Below are 25,787 nucleotides of genomic sequence, written 5' to 3'. Positions count from 1 at the left end.
TCTGTGCTGCAATGTATTTCAGCTGGATGCTTGCCCGCTGACACACACCCATCTAAATCAGGATCTTGGGCAGGCCCAGGCCCGGTTGCAGTGGCGATCTCTGCGACTGCGGTAGTTACGCCCCTGCCTTCATGTCCTCTTCGGCTCCTCGTGGAGCGCTTACCTGTGCCTGCACGTCGTACTCTTCTCTGATGACGATATGTCTTTGTGCAGTGCTGAGGAGCTCCTTTGCCTCAGTCCTGTCACCGCACTGTTTAAATATATGCGCACCTGAAAGACGCGGATACATTTGAATAGAGGTGGGGTCTACAGGTTATTGACTCCGCATATGTGCAGGTCTAAGGACTCCTGCAGTGCAGCGTTAGGATCTTAGGTGAGTCACATGACTGATGTCACCAAAGGTGATTCTGCAACTGCGGAAGCTTCAGTGATCGTACAGCACTTGTACTGAAGCTTATGATTGAAAGACTGGGGGCTCCTCAGAATATGGTGGCCCTGATTCAGATGTCCAGTCTGCCCACCAATAACCACTGGCCCTGAGAAACAGACGGTCTGCGGCTCTGTACAGCTACATTTCCAGAGACCGTCGGCAAGCCACATGTCAGGAGCATGCGAGCCACATGGGGTTGGGTACCCCTGCTAAATCATACAACCCCCATTCCCAAAAAATAGAGACACTATAAAATGTAAACCATGATTTGGAAATCTGTTATTGCTATATTTTATTCACAACAGAACATAGGAAACAGATCAGGCTGCCCTACATTAAAAAAAACAACAACAATGAAACTTGAATTGGTCTTCCAGAAATTGTCTGTGAACAGTTTGCGGTATAATACACAAATGCATGTAAAGCTCTATCATGCAAAGAAGAAGTCATATAGTAACATAATCCAGAAACGCTGCCATCGTCTCTCTGCCAAAGCTCAATTAAAATGGACAAAATGGAAAACTGTTCTGTGGTCAGATGAATTAACATTTTAAATTCTGTTTGGAAACCACAGAGGTTGTGTCCTGCAAACTTCTAAGGAGCTGGACCATCCAGCTTATCAACACACTTCACAAGTCTAAACCACTAAGGGTATGGGGTTACATTAGTGCCTGGGCATGGGCAGCGTACACATATTGAAGGGCACTATAAATGCTGAGCATTATATGGAGGTTTTGGTACAGCATATTCTCTCATCCAGGCAATGTCTATTTCAGGGAAATCCTTGTTCATTTCAGGAAGACAATGCTAAGCCATATATTCCATCCTTCACTGGCCTTGGGCAAAACAGACCATTAACCAATAGAAAACATTTGCCATATTATGAAATGAAAACTCGGGCAAAGAAGGCTCAGGACTGTTGAGTAGCTAGAATCCTACATTAGACAAGAATGAGACACTTTCTAAAAATTAGTAGCTTGTACACTGATTCTTAGAACTTTGCCTGCATCGGTCTCATTTTTAGATTTGTGAAGTGGGTTTGTCTTTGACTATTGTTTAACCACGTGTAAGAATGGGACGACATCCCTCTCCCAAAACTCAAACATTTGGTATTCTCACTTCCCACTTTGTCTTCAGACTGGTATTAAAAAAAAAAAAAAAAAAAAAAGAGGATGCAATACAATGGCAGACACAGCTCTGGCCCAACTTTATTCACACATGTTGCTGCCATCCGTTTCTGAATTACTTCCATTTCATTTAAAAAATAAAATAATAATTTTCGTGTTCTGATCTGTGTTCTATGTTCTGATGTGAATACAATATGGCTACAAAAGTTTGCCAAATTCTTATATTATTGGTTTCTTTGCAGTTTACACAACATCTCAGCTTGTTTGGAATTGTAGTTGTACGTTCCGAATACCTAATCATATTATTATTATTTTTCTTTCATTCTCATTGAAGAACTAGAAAGCCAGGAGACCCGAATTAAAGAAATACATTGTCTGATCCACCGGTTGCCAGAGAAGAATAGACAGATGTTAAACATGTTAATGAAGCACTTGGCAAAGTAAGTTGATGGTGTCTTAATAACACTAGTTGTTAGTCAATTTTCTTAAGACGTTTATTTCATCAAACTATTTTCAATGTTCTGAATCTCCTTTGTGTTTGCATCTGGACTAGTGCTGATGTTACAGACATCGGGGTAAAAGTAGATGATGAATCTGCAGGATGACATTTCTAGCTCTCCTGTCCTAGTTTTCACCAACACAACTACTACAGAAGATCTAGAACCAAGGATTTATTTTTCAAACCTAATTTGTGCCTTTTGTATTCTTGAAGTAAACGAATACCCAAGAATTAACTATGTACTCTAATAAAATCTGTTTGAGAAATGCCACTGTATTTTATATAATAGGAATATTGTATTCGTGCCGAGAACATGACTACCCGGTATGTTTTTCAGATATAGTCCACTTATATGTGTAGGTTTTGTAGAATGTATGCATACTTTTACAGTGGTTTCGATTTGGCTAGTATGCAATAAATGTCTCTCACTGGCAAACACGGGCAGTAGATGTTTAAGATACAATCATCTTTTACTGATATTTCTTTTTCAGCATAATAGAAAAAATAGCTTTATTTGCAATTATTAAAGCCAGTCATTTTCAAATTTCACATGACGTTTTTGGAAGCATTGCAATTTGATCCAATGGAAGTTCCCCATCCCTTATAAATCTGATCTTACATGAAAAAAATAAAAAATAAAACACTAAATCCAGTCTCCAGACTATATTGTGACTCTAGTTGTGCCTCAGTATACTCAATAGTACCGTATTTTTCGGACTATAAAACGCACCGGACCATAAGACGCATCCTGGTTTTAGAGAAGGAAAATAGGAAAATAAAATTAAGCAAAAAATGTGGTCATGACACACGGTTATGGGGGTAATATCCCCAAATTCTCTACTAAGGTACCCCATCCTGGTAATTATCCTCCTGCCTTGTGTATATGTATATGTATATATAATATATATATATATAATGTATATGTATGTTCCTCATCCTGGTATAGCCCCATCTTGCTATATATACTGCCATCCTGGTATGTGCTCCCATCCTGCTATATACCTCATCCTGGTATATGGCCGCATCATGCTATATACCCCATCCTGGCATATGGCCGCATCCTGTCCTGCTATATACCCCATCCTGGCATATGGCCGCATCCTGCTACATACCCCCATCCTGGTATGTGCTCCTATCCTGCTATATACCCCATCCTTCTATATACCCCCATCCAGCTATATACGCCATCATCCTGCTATATACGCCATCATCCTGCTATATACGCCATCATCCTGCTATATACGCCATCATCCTGCTATATACGCCATCATCCTGCTATATACGCCATCATCCTGCTATATACGCCATCATCCTGCTATATACGCCATCATCCTGCTATATACGCCATCATCCTGCTATATACGCCATCATCCTGCTATATACGCCATCATCCTGCTATATACGCCATCATCCTGCTATATACGCCATCATCCTGCTATATACGCCATCATCCTGCTATATACGCCATCATCCTGCTATATACGCCATCATCATGCTATATACGCCATCATCCTGCTATATACGCCATCATCCTGCTATATACGCCATCATTCTGCTATATACGCCATCATCCTGCTATATACGCCATCATCCTGCTATTTACGCCATCATCCTGCTATTTACGCCATCATCCTGCTATTTACGCCATCATCCTGCTATTTACGCCATCATCCTGCTATTTACGCCATCATCCTGCTATTTACGCCATCATCCTGCTATTTACGCCATCATCCTGCTATATACGCCATAATCCTGCTATATACGCCATCATCCTGCTCATATGCCATCATCTTGCTCATATGCCATCATCCTGCTCATATGCCATCATCCTGCTCATATGCCATCATCCTGCTCATATGCCATCATCCTGCTCATATGCCATCATCCTGCTCATATGCCATCATCCTGCTTCTATTCCCCCATCCTGCTTCTGTACCCCCATCCTGCTTCTGTACCCCCATCCTGCTTCTGTACCCCCATTCTGCTTCTGTACCCCCATTCTGCTTCTGTACCCCCATCCTGCTTCTGTACCCCCATCCTGCTTCTCTAGCCCCATCCTGCTCCTCTACCCCCATGCTGCTCCTCTACCCCATCCTGCTCCTCTACCCCCATCCTGCTCCTCTACCCCCATCCTGCTCCTCTACCCCCATCCTGCTCCTCTACCCCCATCCTGCTCCTCTAGCCCCATCCTGCTCCTCTACCCCCATCCTGCTCCTCTACCCCCATCCTGCTCCTCTACCCCCATCCTGCTATATTTCCTGCATCCTGTGGCACACAAAAAAAAAGTTTATACTCCCCTTTCCTCGCTCACGCAGCATCGCTCCTCCTCCTGTCTGTGCCAGCAGCGCTGTGTGGAGCCGGCCACGATCCCTTCAGCACCGCAATCTCCTCCTGTCTGTGCCGACCGCAGCTGTGTGGAGACTAGCGGTGGTCACAGCGATGACGTCATCGCTGTGTGCACGTGTCCACACGCAGCCGCGCCGCCGGGACAGACAGGAGGACATCGAAATACTGCAGGGATCGTGGCCGGCTCCACACAGCGCTGCCGGCACAGACAGGAGGAGATCGCGGTGCTGCAGCGAAGTGACCGGTGAGTGTGCTGATTCACTGCCCCCCGCGCTGATGATGATGCGCGGGGAGCAGTGAATACAGCCGCACATGATAACTCCAGGCTGTAGTTGCCAGGGGTGATCATGCGGGCAGGCTGTTAAGTAAGCGAACACCCCCCCCGCCCATCACCACGCCCACCTGTCAGCACCGGCTTCAGCGCTGAGAGATGGGTCGGAGGATGGGCGTGCATATGTAATGAGCGGGCCCACGTGGTCACGGCAGGCGCTGCTGCAGGCTGCTCATGCCCCCGATGATCCGCTCCACCGCAGCACCCTCATTCCCCGCAGCCCTACATTCAGACTATAAGACGCACCCCCCACTTTCCCCCATCATTTTGGGTTCTTATAGTCCCAAAAATATGGTATTTGAAGGTTTCAACTTTTTTTTCTTTCACTTTACACCCCTGAGTCTATACTTTGTAGAACCACCTTTCACTGCAATTATTACTCCAAGTCTTTTGTGGTATTTCTGTATCAGCATTTCACATCTAAAAGCTGAAACGGTTGCCCATTTTTCTTTGCAAAATATATTTGGTCAGTGAGATTAGATGCAGAGGGTATGTGAACAGCAATTTTCAACTTTTGCTAAAATTTCTCAATGCAGGTTAGTACTGGACATTGTGCCATTCAAACACGTGAATATTTTTCAATCTAAACCATCCATTGTAGCTCTGGCAGGATGTTTAGAGTCGTTGTCCTGCTGGAAACTGAACCTTCACCCCAGTCTTGAGTCTTTTGCAGCATCTAAGAGGTTTTCCTCCAAACCTGGCCCTGTATTTCGCTCCACCGATCTTTCCATCTTGTCTAACCAGCTTCCCTGTCCCTGCTGAAGAAAAGCATCCACACAGCATGATGCTGCCACCACTATATTTGAAGGTGGGGTTGGTGTTTTAGGTTGCTGTGCAATGTTAGTTTTCCATCTCAGTGTTTTGCATTTGGACCAAAAAGTTATACTTTGGTCTCATCTGACCAGAGCACCTTTTTCCACATGCTTACGGTGTTCCCTACATGGCTTTTTTGCAAACTGCCAATGGGACATCTTGTTGGCTTGCTTTAAAAATGGCTTTCCTGCTGCCACTCTTCCATAAAGGCCTGATTTGTGGACTATACGGCTAATGGCTCTCTCACACTGGCGAATAACACAGCCAAGTATATTGTATAGCCCTTAGCCTAATATTATACTATGGGGCAGTGTCGACCAATACTTTTTTTTTCTCTTGCTGATTCGACATGAGAAAAAAAATCGCTTCATGTTGTGATTGGCAGCATATATTGAACAGCGCACACCTAAGTCTATGGGTGCATGCAAAACATTAAGCTGCACTCCGGATGAAGTTTGAGTGCAGTCCTTTATACGGCAACACAGGCAATGAAGTGAGGTAACACATTTCCTTGCCTGTTTTATCACAGGAGTGAGTGTTTCTGCTCTGTCACCAGTCCTGTAAGCTCATCATAAATCAAGTCCGTTTTGTATAAGCTCATTAGCCACTGAATCCCCTATGTCACTGAACTGATTTATTACAACCTTGGAGGGATGAAGATGCTGCAGACATACTCGCGTCTGTGATAAAACAGGCAGGGGAATATGTTACTTGAGAGAGCTGTGAGCGCCCGCTGTCATGTGTATATCCACTTATCATAATTGACTTATGCTTCCACCCCTGGCCAGGAGTGTTGATATCTGCCACCCATGAACTGGAATAGCTCTGCATGGCCAGACTCCGCAAATAAGAATACATATCAGGATATATGTAATCTCATGTCCTGTAATCATCAGTTAGAACGGATCCTGCAGAGATCTGTTGGGAAACAACTTGTGCAAACACAACATTTTCTTTGTCTGTTGTTAAGTAACTGATGTCTGCCGGTTCCGCTTTTTTTAAACATTGGAGTCTATGGAGAACGGATTGCTTTGTAGCCATCAGTTATGTTTACATTTGTAACGAATCCATATCTGTCTTACAGGATCCGTTTCAAATGGAAGATAAATAGCAATCCGTTAACAGATACATAGACTTCAATGTTAAAAAAACGGATCCGGCAGAAATAATTTTGCCAACGGATCTCTGTAGGATTCGTTTCAATGGATGATTACAGGACATGTGAACTCAGTCTTAAAGGGAACCTGTCACCAGAGTTTTCAGAATTTAACCAAAAGTATCAACTTCTGCAGCTCCAGGGCTGCATTCTATGAAGGTAAACCTTGTTCCCTGACTTCCCTTGCAGACCCCAGACATAACTTTATAAAAATCTGTATGTAAACCGTTCTGGTCGCATGGGCGTTCTTTTCTTGGTCAGATAGCCATCCTTTTCTTTGGCTCCTGTCCCTCTTTCTGCCGTTGTTCGCCGTCCTCCTTTCATGATTGACAAGGGAACAAGGTACACCTTCATAGAATGCAGCCAAGAAGGTGCTACTTTTGGTTCAATTCTGAAAAAACTAGTGACAGGTTCCCTTGAATGAAAATGGCCAGGTGTACCGTATTTTTCGCTTTATAAGACGCACTTTTGTTCCCCCAAATTTTGGGGGAAAGTAGGGGGTGCGTCTTATAAACCGAATATACGGGGGGGGTGTACATATATATACACATTTTATATATATATGCTGGGGGCAGGTGACAGCTGCGAGCGGCAGCGTTTGATCTCCTGCTCCCGCTCATATAATATGCACAGCCGCTGTCCACATCAGCGTGGTGCTGAAACTGCATCGCGCTGGGGCAGCGGGGCATATTATATCTGCCTGCGCCCTCCTTTGATCGCACATGATCCCCCCCTGTGTTAGATATGGCCCCCATGCTGCTGCCCATAGTAAAATAAAAGAAGCTTTACTTACCGCCAGCGCTGATCTCCGGTCTCCTGCTGCTGTTGTCTGTGATAAGGCACACAGAGATGATATCAATCTGCCGTGCCGATCACATGACCGGCTGCAAGAACCAGGAAGTAAGGAAGCCGGAGCTCAACTGCGAGGAGGGAGACACAGGAGGGACAGCGCTGAGAAGGTAAGGAAAGAGTGTTTTATTTTATTATGGGCAGCAGCCTGGGGGCATATCTAACACAGGGGAGATGTGCCATATATAGGGGCCATGGGCAACACACATGGGGGGCATATCTAACACAGGGGAGATGTGCCATCTATAATGGTCATGGGCAGCACACATGGGGGGCATATCTAACACAGGGGAGATGTGCCATCTATAGTGGCCATGGGCAGCACACATGGGGGGCATATCTAACACAGGGGAAATGTGCCATCTATAGGGGCCATGGGCAGCACACATGGGGGCCATATCAAACACAGGGGAGGTGTACCATCTATAGGGGCCATGGGCAGCACAGGGAGACGTGTCCCAGCACAAGGGGTCTATATTCAATATAAGGGGGCCATATCCAGATTAAGGGGGGCTAATTTTAGGATGGGGGCTATAAGGGACATATACCCTATATGATTTGTTAGACGGACACTGGCATTATAAGATGGACATCATTTAACATTAAAAAAAAAATCTCTCTTCCTTCACCAAATTTGGGGGTGCGTCTTATAATCAGGTGCGTCTTATAAAGTGAAAAATACGGTAAATAGGTGTTTATTAGGGAATGCCACAAGAACATTGGTATTTTGTTAAGGCCCCGTCACACACAACGAGATCGCTAGCGAAATCGTTGCTGAGTCACAGTTTCTGTGATGCAGTAACGCTCTCGCCAGGTATCTCGTTATGTCTGACACCTACCAGCGATCAGGCCCCTGCGGTGAGATCGCTAGTCATTGCCGAATGGTCTGGACCATTTTCTTCAAAAGCAGTGTCCTACTGGGCAGCACGCACCGTAGTGTTTGACGCCTACTAACGACCTCCCAACACGGTCCCAATGCCCGTCAAGATCGTTATACAGGTCGCTGATCGTTACTGTGTCGTTGGTAAGGTCTAACTGTGTGACATCTTACCAGCGATCCCTATCAGGCCGTATCGTTGTTGGGTTCGCTGGTAAGTCGTTGTGTGTGACTGGGCCTTTACTCTTGTTTCATATGAAATCTGTTTGGCTTGGGGCTGTCTAATCCAGAGACTTGTAGTCTGTAAGTCTATGAAATCTATGTATTTTATCTTAGTCGTACAAATGCATATGAAACATTCGCTATAAAAGAGTTGTGTATGCTTTGTTTTAATATACTGTAATGATGCCTTTGAAAATACAACTGTAGATGTATGCTGAACTTTTAACCTTTTCTATTCCTGTATTTGTAATAAAGCAGCATTTGCCATGGTAACACATACATTGTAGTGCTGTGTAGGCGGGTATACATAGCCCGCTTCCGTAGGCATTCTCTTGAATTCTCTATGGCGTAACAGTCTAAAAATAATTCTGTACTGGTGTCATACATAATGAAGCTTGTTTAATAATATTTATTACATATTTAGTGACAAAATTCCCTACTACGGTGTTATATTTGATATCGGGTCTATTGTGACGTGCATTGAACTCCAATTCCCACATGTTGCCTGTTGGATCAGGCAGTACGTTCAGTCCAGACACTGCAGTCCATATACAAGTACACGTAAACACTGCCTTAAAGGGAACCTGACGCTAATATGTTCTGCCTTATCCACGGGCAACATGTTTCAGACACTGGCTGTAAGATTTTAGATATGGTATGTTTGACTTTGAAAATTACATGGGATACCAGAGAGCGAGTTATATGGAAGAATAGTCGACAGGCGGCTTCTTCTCACATGTTGCCATTGACTAACAGATGAGTGTGCAGGACTGAGGTGAACCCACCTGTCTGACTGGTCTCCCATGGTTCTCAGTCCCAATGGATTTTAAACTATATTCTTCTTTGAAATGCCTCAGCGTTTCAGACAAACACACCTGACTGAAGTCATACAGCCGGTGTCTTTTGCATTCTGGATTGTACAGCATGCATCAACTTATAGGTTTCCTTTAAGTAAGAGATATTGGTGCACTAAGGGGTGTTTTACATGTCTGGGTAAGTTAGGTCACAGCCCTATTTTGGAAATTAGAAATGTGTCACTTTACATAACAATAGATTTGGAGTGCCTTAATATGTGATTTTATATTAAAAAAAAAAATAAGGAAAAATGTTGACCTTTAAGGCCTGCTTTTAATACAGTAATAATATATACTTCCAAAAAGTGTTTCCATTTTATAAACTACACACCTCAAGGAATTTATTTAGCAGTGCAATTAGCATTTTAACTTTACAGGTGTTTTACAAATTGGCAGATCACAAAAAGTGAAAATGTTAATCTCCCCCCCCCCCCCGTTAAGGTTATCATTTGTTCTAACATAGCATTGACCATGTAATATAAGTGATATTGGCTTTATTCTGTTGAGCAGTTCAGTAAACACTATACTAAAGTTAGAAATTTTTTTGTTTTTTTTCTACAATAAAAGTACATTCATTTTTCTTTTAAGAGAGCTGTATGATGGCTTGTTTTTTGTAAGACGAGATGCAGGTTTTATTAGAAATCTTCTAGAGGATATGTGACTTTTTCATTATTTTTCTTTACCTTTTTTTCTGAGACAAAGTGACAAAAACAGCAATTCTGTCTTTTGTTTTTATGGTGTTGACTAGATGGGATAAAGACATGGCTGGAGTAGAGTTGTAATACAGATTAAAATTATTCATTTGGTGAAGAAATCCATTTTGTTGTTCTTCTTTAATCACCATTTGATGTTTTCTGCTAATTAGATGTCGAAGCACAGAGGCCAAACTGTACCTGGGGTCTTCTCCTCCCTATCTGTGATTTCCCAGCCTCTCCTCCTGCCTTCGATCTTTGATTCATCTGCCTCCACTGTTTCAAATCTCAGCAGTATCTTGTTATTAGAAAACCAGAGGCAGGCAGAGGGGCTGGGGAATCACAGACGGGGAGAAGACACAGTGTACAGTCCAACTCTGTGCACTGAAAGCTAATTAACAGAAAACTTCAAATGGTGATTAAAAAAGAACAATAAAGAAGATTTCTTCACCAAAGGCATTAATTTAATCTGTATTAAAGCACATTTACAGCTATATCTTTACTATACATTACAAAATTGTGCTGAAGGGGTCTCTTTAACCTTTTCACATCTTGGACATACTGGTACGTCCAAGGTTGTGTCCCTGCCTTTGAGGCACAATTGTTCAGCCGTATCTTTCCAGCTAATCTCATCAGACGAAATGTACCTCTAACAGCCGGAGGTGGATTGGAGATTCAACTAGGCTTGTTAAAGGGAACCTGTCACCTAGAATATGCGTTCTAACCTATCAGCAGACACATGTGTGCCCTAATTACACCTCCCTACCCATCCCTGTGTTATAAAATTGTATAATATGAAAGTAATAAACGTTTTATTACCTTCATATTTCGTATGTAAATAGCAGGGAATGTGGTAACAGGGGCGGCGCCTTGCCCTATGGACGTCTGCAAATTTCCGTGGTATCACGCCCCTGTGGGCGTGATACCATGGAGCGACGTCCCCATCGCTCATTCTATTCTGCGCGCATTGCAGCAGGCTTCGTTTCTGGGTGTTCAATTGCCGGCTTCAGACGCGCACTGCGCATGCGCAGTGCGCGTCTGAAACTGACAAGGAAAACCCGGAAGAGAAGCCTGCTGCAATGCGCGCAGGATAGAATGAGCAATGGGGACGTCGCTCCATCGTATCACGCCCACAGGGGCGTGATACCACAGAAATATGCAGACATCCATAGGGCAAGGCGCCGCCCCTGTGACCACAATCCCTGCTATTTACATACGAAATATGAGGGTAATAAAACGTTTATTACTTTCATATTATACAATTTTATAACACAGGGATGGGTAGGGAGGTGTAATTAGGGCACACATGCATCTGCTGAGAGGTCAGAACGCATATTCTAGGTTACAGGTTCCCTTTAACCAGTTAACTCTTGCTGTCAATCTCCATTCCCTGCTCCCATCAGCCCATCAGTGGTGCCATGATATGATCGTATGTTATTAGTATGTGATCGTAGGGCGCCGATGGGTTGTCATGAAAGGCAGGGGTCAGCTGATGACCCCTGTGCCTGTCATAATAAACTTCTTATTCATAGGAAGTCATAATTTCTGCGGTAGTAGTGGTCACAGAGTAGGGATAGAAGACCTTCTAATTATTATGTATCTGCTGCTTCTAGCTTTTTCAAACAACCGTGTGATTTTTTTCTTTGAGGTTTTGAAATCTCACTATAGACTACTGTATTTAGTTATTCAGTTTGTTCTTGGCTTCAGCTTCTTGTAGTACGTTCTGTCTGGCACCTTTGCAGTGTTACATTTTTATCGTCTTTATGTTTCTATATGCTGTCGGTTTATTTTTACATTCTGATGAACTGTCTGCCAAATACCAAACAATTTTACTTCTGTTTTCAAACTCCGTTAAACTATAATTAAAAAGTGATTAATGATGCACATTGAACTGGATTTAGGAGATTTTTCACCTTACAGAAAGGAATATCATTTTTCTAGAATACGCTATCATTTTCATTGTTTTGGGTCTAATTACTCCCGTGATCACGAGAGGACCGTTCAACAAGCTTCTTCCTGGTCAGCCGGTGTGAATAAAGCTGTGCTGCACAGCCGGAGTCCAGGAGTGCCACTTGCGTCCACTAGCACCAGTGCTAAAGCAGCAATGTGGACCTCCACTAATCAGAAAGTGATTACATCAACTTCTAGGGTGGGAAACCCCCTTAAAGAGTAAATCTTGATAGATTTTTATTTAAGAAGAACCTGCTATGTTTTTGGTCCTATTTTGATTGTTTTGAAAGAGAGATCATTGGATAGTGATTACACTGAAGCACACAGCAGCCAATCGTTGTAATGCTGTGATATGTTACACACTGTGTATGTATGTAACTTTGCATAATAATAGTGTAAGCCTTAGGACACAGACCACATGTTACAATATTAGAAAGAAGTGGAAAAAAGTGCAACAGCTAGGCAAGTGATAAAAATGTGGATGTGGTGGGTATAGAAAGCTGCATATGTGGATGTGGGGGGTATAGGAAGCTGCATATGTGTCTTGGTTGTCTTTAGTGATTTGTTCCAAGGAGAATGTCTTTTAGGAGATTTTAGACTGATGTCTTACTGGAAAGACATAAAAAATGTAGAACAAAAAACATGAATAACCAGGTCCATATTTTCAAGATATATATTTTCAAGATTTTGAAGAGTCACCATTTTAGATACATCAGCCTACAAAAGACCTTCATAGGTAATTATTATATAGTCATATCTCAAATAGACGCAGAAAAATTATTTCTTTATCGAAATATATAAAAATATATTTTATACTATTTCAAGGGACACAAACAGGTGCAGCACAAAGTGCAACGTGCATATAAAAACAAAATCGAAAACAGGGTACTGTGTTTAATAGAGTCGGACCAAGGTAGTCAGATTATTAAACCCACGAATATGGACAAAACAACTCCTGAGATCTCAAAAATTATACAAACAGGTCAGTGCATGTGTGTAAAGGAGTACCAGCAATAAAGGTCTATACAGGCACCAATAGTAAGTGGTAACTAATGTTAATCAGCCAGAGGACATCATGATATACCGTCAAGATTCTGTTAGTGCCATTAGTATGTTTAAACCGAGTGCAACAATAAATACCGTTATACATGTGTGATCTCTACCGTTTTATTTGATAATTAAACAATCCACTAGACCTATGTGTGTCATTGACACCACTAAATAAATATTACAGGAGTGAAGACTCCATGGTAAGTAAGGAGTTAATCCTGGGCAAATAATAGAGGTGCAATGACGCACCCGGATACCTCCTCAGACCCCACACAGACACACTACCCTGCATCTCGACGCGTTTCTCTACCGCTTCGTCTGTAGTATTGCTTCCCCCTACTGTACTTGGATAAATCTGTAGTAGGGAAAAAAAGGCGCAATAGGGTCTTACCCGATATTTGGGTTTGAAGGGTAGAGAGAATGGATGCACTCACCTGATCGGGTTGTGCCAGTCACAACCCCTGTGCAGATGTATATGAGTGCTGGGATGGTTCAGCAGCGGCCCCGTCGAAGAAATGGTTACTATATAAATTCAGAAATAGAAGACTGGTTTCATGCCGCGCTATAAACCACAAGCTGAAATGTTTCAAATGCATTTCAAAGGTCCGCCTTCTTCTTCAGGGAAAAAGAAACATCATGTTTCTTTTTCCCTGAAGAAGAAGGCGGACTTGCCTTTGAAACGCGGTGGAATGGCTCAATAAAATAATACCCTTTTTTAATACTCCAGCTTGTGGTTTATAGCGCGGCATGAAACCCGTCTTCTATTTCTGAATTTATATAGTTCCTCCTACTGTAAAATTGCATAAACTGTCGCACAAACCTTCACAATGATAAGAAATTCATTACTTATATTAGCATTTTAAAATTGTTATGCTCTGTACACATAAACCTTGATTTCTGTCCTGACACTATGGCTATATGTTGTGTCATTGATTAATCCTCAAGTAAAGACGTTTCAGTATAAGCATAGCCAGGCTACATTCTAGAAGTTATAGTATGGTCATCTACATTTTGGCAGTGTACTGCTGTTTCAAATTTCACAAAGTGGCCACAGTCGAGTCAACACATTTGCTAAACCTGCAACTTCCATGTTAATAATTAAATAGCTTCTATTTTAGATGTTTGGGTTTTTTACAAAGACTGTTATAGATTTCATCTAGGATTAGAAAAGATTCATTACGAGTCGTTTTGTTAGCTTGGTTACTTGTATTTTTCCATTGATGTCCCATAAAGAAACTGTACTATTGGTATGTATAACTGCAGCCCACCTTGCTTCAGATATACTGTATATACAGTGCCTTGCGAAAGTATTCGGCCCCTTTGAATTTTTCAACCTTTTCCCACATTTCAGGCTTCAAACATAAAGATAAAAATTGTAATGTTATGGTGAAGAATCAACAAGTGGGACACAATTGTGAAGTTGAACGAAATTTATTGATTGTTTTAAACTTTAATAAAAAATAATAAACTGAAAGAAAAGTGGGGTGTGCAATATTATTCGGCCCCTTTAAGTTAATACTTTGTAGCGCCACCTTTTGCTGCGATTACAGCTGCAAGTCACTTGTAGTATGTCTTTATCAGTTTTGCACATCGAGAGACTGAAATTCTTGCCCATTCTTCCTTTGCAAACAGTTGGAGCTGAGTGAGGTTGGGTGGAGAGGGTTTGTGAACACAGTTTTCAGCTCTTTCCACAGATTCTCGATTGGATTCAGGTCTGGACTTTGACTTGGCCATTCTAAGACCTGGATACATTTATTTGTGAACCATTCCATTTTATATTTTGCTTTATGTTTGGGATCATTGTCTTGTTGAAAGACAATTCTCCGTCCCAGTCTCTGGTCTTTTGCAGACTCTGTATTTGGCTCTATCCATATTCCCATCAATTTTAACCATCTTCCTTGTCCCTGCTGAAGAAAAGCAGGCCCAAACCATGATACTGCAACCACCATGTTTGATAGTGGGGATGGTGTGTTCAGGGTAATGAGCTGTGTTGCTTTTACGCCAAACATATAATTTGGCAATGTGCCCAAAAAGTACAATTTTGGTTTCATCTGACCAGAGCACCTTCTTCCACATGTTTGGTGTGTCTCCCAGGTGGCTTGTGGCAAACTTTATATGACACTTTTTATGAATATCTTTGAGAAATGGCTTTCTTCTTGCCACTCTTCCATAAAGACAAGATTTGTGCAGTGTACGACTGATTTTTGTCCTATGAGCAGACTCTCCCACCTCAGCTGTAGATCTCTGCAGTTCATCCAGAGTGATCATGGGCCTCTTGTCTGCATCTCTGATCAGTTTTCTCCTTGTTTGAGATGAAATTTTTGAGGAACGGCCAGGTCTTGGTAGATTTGCAGTGGTATGATACTCCTTTAATTTCAATATGATTGCTTACACAGTGCTTCTTGGGATGTTTAAAGTTGCGGAAATCGTTTTGTAATCAAATCCTGCTTTAAACGTCTCCACAACAGTATCACGGACCTGCATGTTGTGTTCCTTGATCTTCATGATGCTCTCTGTTCTTTAAACAGAACACTGAGACTATCACAGAGCAGGTGCATTTATACGGAGACTGAAAGTAAAGGGGCCGAATAATATTGCATGCCCCAATTTTCAGTTTATTATTTTTTTACAAAAGTTTAAAATAAGCAATACATTTCTTCAACTTCACAATTGTGTCCCACTTGTTGTTGATTCTTCACCATAACATTAACATTTTTATAATTATGTTTGAAGCCTTGAAATGTGGGAAAAGGTTGAAAAATTCAAGGGGGGCGAATACTTTTGCAAGGCATTGCATGTATGTCCACTATTTTACAAGACTTAATTTCTTAAAATAAGTTTGTTGTTGAAAGCAGACAATTCTTCTCTGATACTGTTTTCACAGTATTGTTAATTATGTTTACACTTCGTGTTTATGACTCATTTGGGGTTCTGTCTGAATCCAGTTTTAGGAGATTTGGAAGGTACCCCCGACCGTCATTCAACTGGAGGCTAGATGTAATAGAAATTTAACACTACTGTGTTTGAGGAATGGGGGGGGAGTTGCTTTGGTCACAATGTATCAACTCTTGAGCTATTGTATGTTCCTACTTTCAGTGTTGCTGCTAATCACAAGCAAAACTTGATGACTGTTGCCAACTTAGGCGTAGTTTTTGGCCCTACTCTACTACGCCCCCAAGAAGAGACTGTAGCAGCCATTATGGATATCAAATTCCAAAACATTGTGGTGGAAATAATTATGGAAAACCATGAAAAGGTAAAATAATCTCTCCTTCTTTGGTTAACATAGTTTTGTTTATTGTCTTATACTACATAAGAAAGTGATATTGATAATAGAACCGCATAAAAGGTCTTTGTGTTTTATATCTCGGATATTCTTTTCGTTACTACAGATGGCTAGATATCTGGCAGTACTATCTAAGTATCAAACCAGTTATTAATCAATCTCTAGTTCTTATGTTCTAAGAATGACTTCCTCATAATGCAGACAGTAAATACATTAGGATGTTTCATGATGTGAAGGTAAGCTTATGTCTGCATTCACACATCTGTGTGTCACAGACCGGCCACGGGTCTCCCAACACAAAGGCTACATTCTCTTAGATAAGTCCCAAAAGATCATAAGACAATGGCACAATCCATTCAATATCCAAAACTTGCTTTGCTTAATCCAAAATGTGCATTAAAAAGTGGGAGGAGAGTCGGGTGCAGGCCCCCTGGGGACGATGGCCGTTTCGCACCTTCTGGTACTTCAGCGGGTCCACCGACCCGTGAGTGGACCTGTGGAAGCACTAGAAGGTGAAAAACGGCTCTCCTCCCGGTTTTTAATGCACTTTTTTGATTAAATAAAGCATGTTTTAGATATCGAATAGATTGTGGTGTTGTCTTCTGATCTTCTGGGATTTATATTGGAATCCTTTTTCCTTTTTCAACATGCACCCATGACTAGTGTGCTATTGGATAAAGACCTGAGCATTATCTACTCCTTCCCCACACCATTTCAAGGTATAACGTGGTGGTGCAAAACCGCATCTGTTTTTGTCTACATCCTCTTAGACTACTATGAGGCTCTCAGGTTCAGATCAGGAGTCCCAAGGCTAGTCTGTGCATTGCAGCTTTATACCGAAAAATAAATGTCCTTGCTAAGTAAAAATGTACTTAATTCATGATGGGACAGGTAACGACTACATTCTGGTTTGATAATTTGTCTATGTCTTATAAAAATGGGCAAAGAACTTCACCTAGTATTTTGTCAGTAAAGAAGCAAACCAAAAATTTTTTCTATTTAATTAAAGGTTTGGGTCAACCATATTTATTATTTGCTAGATCGATATTATGTTGAGAAACAATGTTTCTCTCAAACACCTTATGTTGGTAATAGTGCCTGTGAGTGGGGCTTTTGCGGACCGCTGTTCCCCATCGCCTGACCCCCGGGCTCTGTGACCTCGGGGATCCGGTGATGTCATGTCAACTTCGTGCTGACCTGACATCACCGCGGCCGGCCGCAGTCTCCGTGAGTGATTGGCTGTGGGTGGTGTTTCACTGCTCAGCACAGCCAGCATGACAGCCCACTGCTCTCTCACAGCAGAGCGCTGCAAGCAGGAGACACGCTGGGCTCTGACGAGCGGTGAAACACCGCCCACAGCACAGTGACTCAGGAAGACTGGGGCCGGCCGCGGTGATGTCACGTGATCAGAAAGTTGATGTGATATCACCGGAATGGTGCCGGATACCAGAGAAAGCTGCGGTAGGTGAATATATTAATACACTCACACTACAGTACATGTACACAGATGTAATGAAAAAAAACCTTCATGCCAGGGCTTCTATAACATCACTTATAATTAAAACAAAAACCTCATGGTAGTAACCTTTACCTGTTAAAATATTTAAGAAGCATTTTTTTAGGAGCCCACAAACCTTCCATAGCAATTGGTGAATTATTATAGTGGACAACAAGAAAATTGGTGCTTGAGATACATATCCTGTTCTTGGGTCAATTTTTGTCACAGTTTCTAAATCTGACATTATTTTTCTTCCATCAGCTCTAATTAATGAGATATGATATACCCTATGTATATGCATATGACAGATCGAACACTAGGACTGATGTCTACTAAACATTATTATTTTTGACTTCTTGGTTATCACCCCCTTTACGACCTATGACATGATATGTACGTCATGAGTCATTTCCCTGTCTGATTGCTCTCAGTGAGAGAAACAAAATTAAAATTTTGTAGTTGTGATACCTTTTAATGGCTAGCTAAAATAAAATTATGTTACATAGCAAGCTTTCGAGACATCTCAGGTCCCTTCATCAGGCGTGGTATGACAAAATATCTGAAGAAACATAAATATATACACAAACAGAGCAGAGGGATGGCATAACAAATGGGCATTTAAATAAAGAAACACTGAGCTTAGAAAGTGAATCCTTAATTAGCTTTGATTAGTGATGTGAGACTTTATTGTCCCAATATCCATGTAGGATCAGAGGCCTGGTGCCCTCAGTCTCTGGAGCAGACCCCTCAGATTTTGTAGTGAGTCATAAATCCTCCTGACAGATTGAGTCCTGTGTGAACAGAGTAAAACATTGTAATGAATTTGTATTTCCAGACCCTGCGATGTTTCTGTGATCTAAAGTTGCCTTTTTAATATGACAACTTTCATATGGTTTATGTTGTGTCCTGAAGTACAGAAATGTTTGGTCACAGGTAAATGGTTTGGTTTTTTTTGTCTGTAATTGTGTGGCGATAAGATCTCATTCTTTTTTATCATGGAGTTTCTTGGCGAAGTTGGAATGGGCTCATAAGCAGAGCCCACTCCACAGATGGCAGATTCCATCTATATTATATAGCTCACATCTGACATTAACATCAGTGAATGGAAAACTTAAAAAAAAAAAAAAAATGGACACAAAATAATCTTCAAAAAAGACAGAAATGGAAAGATGACTGTCGGGCTACCGCTAAGGGGCGCTGGGATTCATGTAACAAGAGAACTCCTGAGTACAGTAAGACACAGAAGTCCACTAGAGGTCGCTAAGACACGAGCAGGGATAGGTGATCAGTCAGGGTCTATGTCGAGATGTCACTGAGGAGAAAGCAAGCCAAAGTCAAAGAACAGCGCCAAGGTCGGATACCAGGGGAGCAAGTAAGCACAGCGGAGGGAGTGGAGGACAGGGAGAGACTAAGGTAAGGTCGGGAAAGTGGGCCGGAGGTCAGGACGGGCAGCAGGGACGGAGGTCAGGACAGGCCAGGAAAACAGAGGTCAGGTCGGGCAGGAGGGACGGAGGTCAGGATGAACAGTACCAGGTAGCAGGACAAGAAACAAAGAACTGGAAGCAGAGCTGGAAATATTACTGGCGGCGTCCCGGAGGTTGCTGCACCAAGATATGGCGGTGCGACCCCCGGAATGAGGCCAGAACGAACAGATACCTAACAAGAAACCTAAATCCTGGAGGCAGGATACATGCATCGGCTCAGGGACGGCAGAGCCATGCATGATTCATGACAATGACTTTGGTGTAAATTTAAAACAAAGGCGCAAAAACTTGACATAAAACAGGCGTAAATGTAATAATGAATCTAGGCCCTATATACTTTTCATATTGCCATATTTATATAGATCTGAGAGATCATGTTGCAAGGGCATTTTTTTTTTATTTTTTTTTTTTTAAAATACAATAAATACTATTAAGGAAACCCCAAAACCATGGCAGAATTGCTTTTTTCACTATTTACCCCATTTGAATTTTCCCCCATCTTTTAGTGCTTTCTTTAGTAAAACAATAGTTACAAGTCATCCCACAAAGAAAAAAAAAACAAGCGCTCACATGGTATGTCAAATGGAAAAAAAAACCTGAAAAACAAAAATAAGTTATGGCTCTTGGAAGAGGAGAACAGAGGGGGTTACTTCACAAATGATAGATCATTAAAGTTTTTCCTATGTCTCTAAAAAAAAAAAATAAATAAATAAAAATGAACAGATATTGTGAAGAAAAATATATATTGTACAATATTTTTATTTCATTTTAATACAAATGCTTGTCCTCATATGCAAAATCATTCACAATTTTGTTTCTTCAAATAACTAAATGGAAAATAACGGTTTCCTTTATGTAGTATACATTTTCTACAGTGCTTTTCGCAGTGTGAAATGCAAGCAATGTGCCTGACTAAAGGTGGTGTTATAAGCAGCGATATCACTAGCGATATCGCTGGTGAAAGCACCCACCCCCGTCGTTTGTGCGTCACGGGCAAATCGCTGCCCGTGGCACACAAAATCGTTAGGAGCCGTCACACTGACTTACCTACCTAGCGACGTCACTGTTGCTGGCGAACCGCCTCCTTTCTAAGGGGGGCGGTTCGTTCGGCGTCACTAAGCGGCCGCCCAATTGAAGTGGAGGGGCGGAGATGAGCGGGACTTAATATCCCGCTCACCTCCTTCCTTCTGCATTGCCGGCGGCCGCAGGTAAGCTGCAGTTCGTCGTTCCCGAGGTGTCACACGTAGCGATGTGTGCTGCCTCAGGAACGACTAACAACCTCTGTCCTCTACAATCAACATTTTTTTAAAAAGGAACGACGTATCAACGATAGACGATAAGGTGAGTATTTTTCATCGTTAGCGGCCGTTCCTTGCTGTCACACGCAACGACGTCGCTAATGATGCCGGATGTGCGTCACGGAATCCGTGACCCCGGTGATATATCGTTAGATCCGTCGTTGCGGGCAACGGGGCCTTAAGGACAACATCTGCAAGGAGATTGTATGCTCTCCCAGCATTTGCTTGGGTTTCCTCCACTTATATCCCTCAATCCAAAGACATACATATTGGGGCTCACTATGTAAGGTCCCTATGGGGACAGTGTTGCTGATGTGTGTAAAGTGCTGGTGAATTAATGGTGCTATATAAGTGAGTAATGTAAATAAATAAAATAAGAACATTCAATCTACAGTGTATGGTGTATAAAAGCATCACCTTTCTAAATCTGTAAGTTTGCCCGAATATAGGCCAGTTGTTGGGGGGTGTGTTGAAATACTGCGGGATCAGACTGCACACTTATTTGTAGTTTTTGACTATGGGATTACATGGGTCTTTGATCTTCGATCTTCAATTAAAGGGAACCTGTCACCAGATTTGCCCCTTATAAGCTGCAGCCAGCACCAGTAAGCTCTTATATACAGTATTCTACAATACTGTATAGGAGAGCCCCGGCCGCTCTGTATAACATAAAAAACATGCTTTATTATACTCGCCTGCATGGCGGTCTGGTCCGATGGGTATTGCTGGTCTCGGTCCGGCATCTCCTATCTTGCGATTGCCAGCCTCCTTCCCAGCTCCGTGTGGATGACACATGCTACATCATCCATACAGAGTTTGCCAGTGCGCTCGTGCACACGCACACTTTTCTCTACCCTGCTGAGGACAGATCAAAGTATTGTCGTGCGCATGTGGTCTTTGACCTTTCCTTGTGCATTACAGTACTTTGCTCTGCCCTCAGCAGGGCAGAGAATAGTGAGTTTGTCCCGGAGCACAATGGAGGCCTCTGTGTGCATGATATAGGACGCATCATCCACACGGAGCTGGTAAGGAGAACGGCGATGGAAGGAAGAGAGTAGATGCAGAACCGAAACAAGCGAAGCCCATTGGACTCGAGCGCCTCGCAGGTGAGTGTAATAAAAGATGTTTATGTTATACAGGGTGGCCTGGGCTGTTATATACAGTATTTTAGAATGCTGTATATAAGAGCTTACTGGTGGTAGCCACAGTTTATAAGGGACAAATCTAGTGACAGGTTCCCTTTAACATGGTTTGCAGAGTTGCTTCATTATTTAATCTAGGTGATTAGCTTCTATCTAGATCCTAATAAAAGTACATGCAATAGTTTAGTAATATGGTGTAAAAACAAAGCCTTATAAATACTGTGCAACCAGAAGCCAAAAAAAACTAAATTTAAATAAAATGTAATAGATGTAACATATAACCTATTTTTTTGAGTCCTAGTATATTTCTTTTAAACTTCTCAATAATGTCTATGTATTTTTTAGTTCATCTATTTAAGCAAAGATACATAATGTGGCAATTAAGCAAAGAATCTTCTAATAATACACCAAGTGCTTGTATACCATGATCTATTTTGTTTTTAATGAATACAGAAATTATTTTGTCAGTGTATTCTTGTGCACTGGGCATAATGCCAGAGCATCAGGGACCAGATTACATTGAGTAGATTAGTAGAACCACAAGGACAAATGATTTGACAGAACAAATACAAGATTGAGTCATTAAACATGTAATTAGACCAAGAACATTATTAAAATATGGTGTTTATGCATGAAGGTTGCCAAGAAGTATATAGATGTTTCAGAGGTTTGTGTAAGAACCATTGGAGGATACAGTGGCATCAGCTTAAAAGTTCATTATTGATTAAGTGAAACTTGAACTTGCATTTTAAAACAAATAAATCTCAGATTGCTCAATACAATCTTGGCTCAAAGTTCATCCAGGGGCACTGACAGATCAATGTGTGGTCTCTGCATACATCAGCATAGAGGCAGCTGAAAATTATAGCCTCCCTACGATCTCCGTGAATGCAAACAATGTACAAAGCAACGAGAGAGCTGAACCATTATATGCAATGAAATTTCAACTATCCTTTTCAAATTTTTGATAACTGTTCTCTATATAATTAATAACTGAGGATTCTTTCTCCTTGAAATCTTTGATATATCAATTTTCCGTAGCATTCATGTCTGCCTCCATTATTCAGATTGTCTTGCCAATATTTTTTGGCTTCTGTACTAATCTTTTCATAGAAATGTGGCCAGTTTATTTGTTGAGCACACTGTGGATACTAAAGGTATATAAACTCCCCCCAAAAAATAAAGGGAACAATTAAACAAGACAATGTAACTTCAAGTCAATGACACTTCGGTGAAATCAACTTGTCCACTTATGAAGCAACGCTAAGCCTATGTGCGCACTAGGCGTTTTTTATCACATTTTTCGGGTGCATTTTTGTTAAGAAAACTCCATGACTGCTTCACCAGCAAAGTCTGAGTTTTTTTCATTTTTGCTGTCTGTACACACTGGGTTTTTTTAGCTGCGTTTTTGTGGTGCCCACAAAAATGCAGCATGTCAATTATTCCTGCGTTTTTCACTCATTGAGTTCAATGAGATGTTCAAAAGCGCAATGAAAAACGTAAATTGCAAATATAGCTGCATTTCTATGGCTAAAAATGCAACTATAAACGCAAAGGGTGGGTAGTACAGTCACGTGTACAGGAAGAGGATTCCTTGTGTTGGTAAACACAGAAGCGTGAATCCTCCCGATACCGCCACCGCTGCTTCCACCTCCCATCTGGCGCCATGTCCGAACGGGAGGTGGAAGCAGCTGCGAAATCAAAAGTGAACAATAGAGAAAAAAAATATCATATTCAACTGTCTGCAGACTCCCGGGACAGGACCTGCCAGTGATCAGCTGATGCGGTCACCTGACAGCATCAGCTGACAGAATAAGTCCAGCGGTGAAGCCGGCTTTTTACCGCCCGGCCGGCTTAAACTATCAGCTGTTGCTGTCGGGTGACCGCATCAGCTTATTACCGCCAGGTCCTGAAGCGATCGGATGGACGTCTGCACAGAAGTGTGTAGTTTATTTTTTTTTTTCTACTGATGCATCAGCTGATTGTGTCAATTGCTTTTATACAATCAGCTGATGTCATGTGATTCACATCCTTAAACCTGACACATCATCTGATCGCTTTGCCTTCCTTCCAGTAAACCGATCAGATGATATTGGATCCAGATTGGACATCGCGGGACCCTCGACCCAGGATTACTGCAGAGGGGGTTATTTAGTTCAATAAAGATGGAGTCACTAATTGTGTTGTGTTTTATTTCTAATAAAAATATTTTTCTGTGTGTTGTGTGGTTTTTTTAGCTTTACTAGAAATTCATGGTGGCCATGTCTAATATTGGCGTGACACCATGAATTTTGGGCTTAGGGCCAGCTGATAATACACAGCTAGCCCTAACCCCATTATTACCCAGCGAGCCATCTGGCACCATGGCCACTGTAAGAGTTGGATACAGCACCAGAAGATGGCACTTCTATGAAAGCCATTTATTTTTTTGATTATTTAATGAAATTCATGAAATAATAAAATATAGGGAAGCCCTTTTTTTTTTTTGGTTCCCAGCTGGGTACAAATAGGCAGCTGGGGGTTGGGGGCAGCCATACCTGCCTGCTGTACCTGGCTAGCATACAAAAATATGGCGAAGCCCACGTCATTTTATTTTTACGTTTTTGGGCAAAAAAATCCTGCATACAGTCCTGGATGGAAGATGCTGAGCGCTGTAGTTCTGCAGCTGCTGTCTACTCTCCTGCATACACTAGTGGATGGAGTATGTCAAGCCTTGTAGTTCTGCTCCCCCTGCCTCTCCCTCCAGCATACAGTCCTGGATGGAGCATGCCGAGCCTTGTAGTTTTGCAGCTGTCTGCTCTCCTGCATACGCTTGTGGAGAATGAAGAACAGATTGAAGAAGGAAATGACATCAGATTTTTTTTTTTTTTTTTTCCTTTATGAATCGTTAATGGCATTGTTCGGTGATAAAAAAAAAAAAAAAAAACGCATAAAAAAAGCAGTGAGCAAAAACGTACCAAAACGCAGCCAATTCGCGGTAAAAAAAGCATGCTTTTTTTTATGCGTTATGCGGTTTTTGTGCGTTTTTAGCGACCAGAAACGCAGCATTTTTGATGCCACAAAAAAAGTTAGGTGCGCACATACCCTAATTGTGAATCCATTTCTCCTGCTGTTGTACAAATGTAACAGACAACAGGTGGAAATAGACCATTCACAAGACACCCCCTATATAGGAGTGGCTGTGCAGGTGGTGACCACAGACCATTTCTCTATCATCCTTTTTTGCTGTTGTTTTTTGCATTTTATCATTGCTCTCACCCCTAGAGGTAGCATGAGGTGGTGTTTACAACCCACAGAAGTTGCTCAGATAGCTCAGCTCATCCATAATGGCACATAAATGCAAGCTGCGGGAAAAATTTTAACTGTGTCGGTCAGCACAGTGTCCAGTACATGGAGCAGATACCATTAGACAGGGCACTACCCCAGGAGATGTAGAGGGGGCCCTAGGAGGACAACAGCCCAGCAGCAGGACCACTACCTTCCCCTTTGTGCCAGGAGGAACAGGTAGAGCAGTGCCAAAGCCTGCAACTTATTGGAGTTGTCCGACATAAACTTCCAATTTTTTTTTTAAGCTAATCTGTGCTGTATTGTCATATAAAATCCCTAAATTATTTTTTTTTGGTTTTCTAACTTTTTTGTTCCTTTTGAATTATCTCTTTATTAACCTTCAACTCAACCAAACGTGACATCTTCCTATGCCAAACCTCAGTCGGAGCTGGCACCACCCGGCCTCACTGTCCAGACCCGCCTTCTGCCCGCCCTCTGCACACTCATTGGGTGTCAGTATTCAGCCCCAGCACTTGATAGATAAATGAATATTATGTAATGAAGACTATATATAGCCCCAAATGTGAGTCTATAGGATATATACACACATACCCAT

General features: G+C 41.9%; 1 protein-coding gene across 2 annotated transcripts in view; it reads left to right on the top strand.

Annotated features, from left to right (window-relative positions):
• The window catches only part of ARHGAP26 (Rho GTPase activating protein 26), a 577,725-nt gene that overhangs the window by 356,425 nt on the left and 195,513 nt on the right, over positions 1 to 25,787 (top strand). For both annotated transcript variants that reach the window (XM_075344594.1, XM_075344593.1), the window contains exons 17-18: positions 1,892 to 1,997; positions 16,293 to 16,452. In XM_075344594.1, the coding sequence (XP_075200709.1) occupies positions 1,892 to 1,997; positions 16,293 to 16,452 (266 nt within the window). The remainder of the gene's footprint in view (positions 1 to 1,891; positions 1,998 to 16,292; positions 16,453 to 25,787) is intronic.

This window comes from Anomaloglossus baeobatrachus, chromosome 4 (genome assembly GCF_048569485.1).
Source record: "Anomaloglossus baeobatrachus isolate aAnoBae1 chromosome 4, aAnoBae1.hap1, whole genome shotgun sequence".
Taxonomy (NCBI): domain Eukaryota; kingdom Metazoa; phylum Chordata; class Amphibia; order Anura; family Aromobatidae; genus Anomaloglossus; species Anomaloglossus baeobatrachus.
This window is presented reverse-complemented; position numbering and strand designations above follow the sequence as displayed.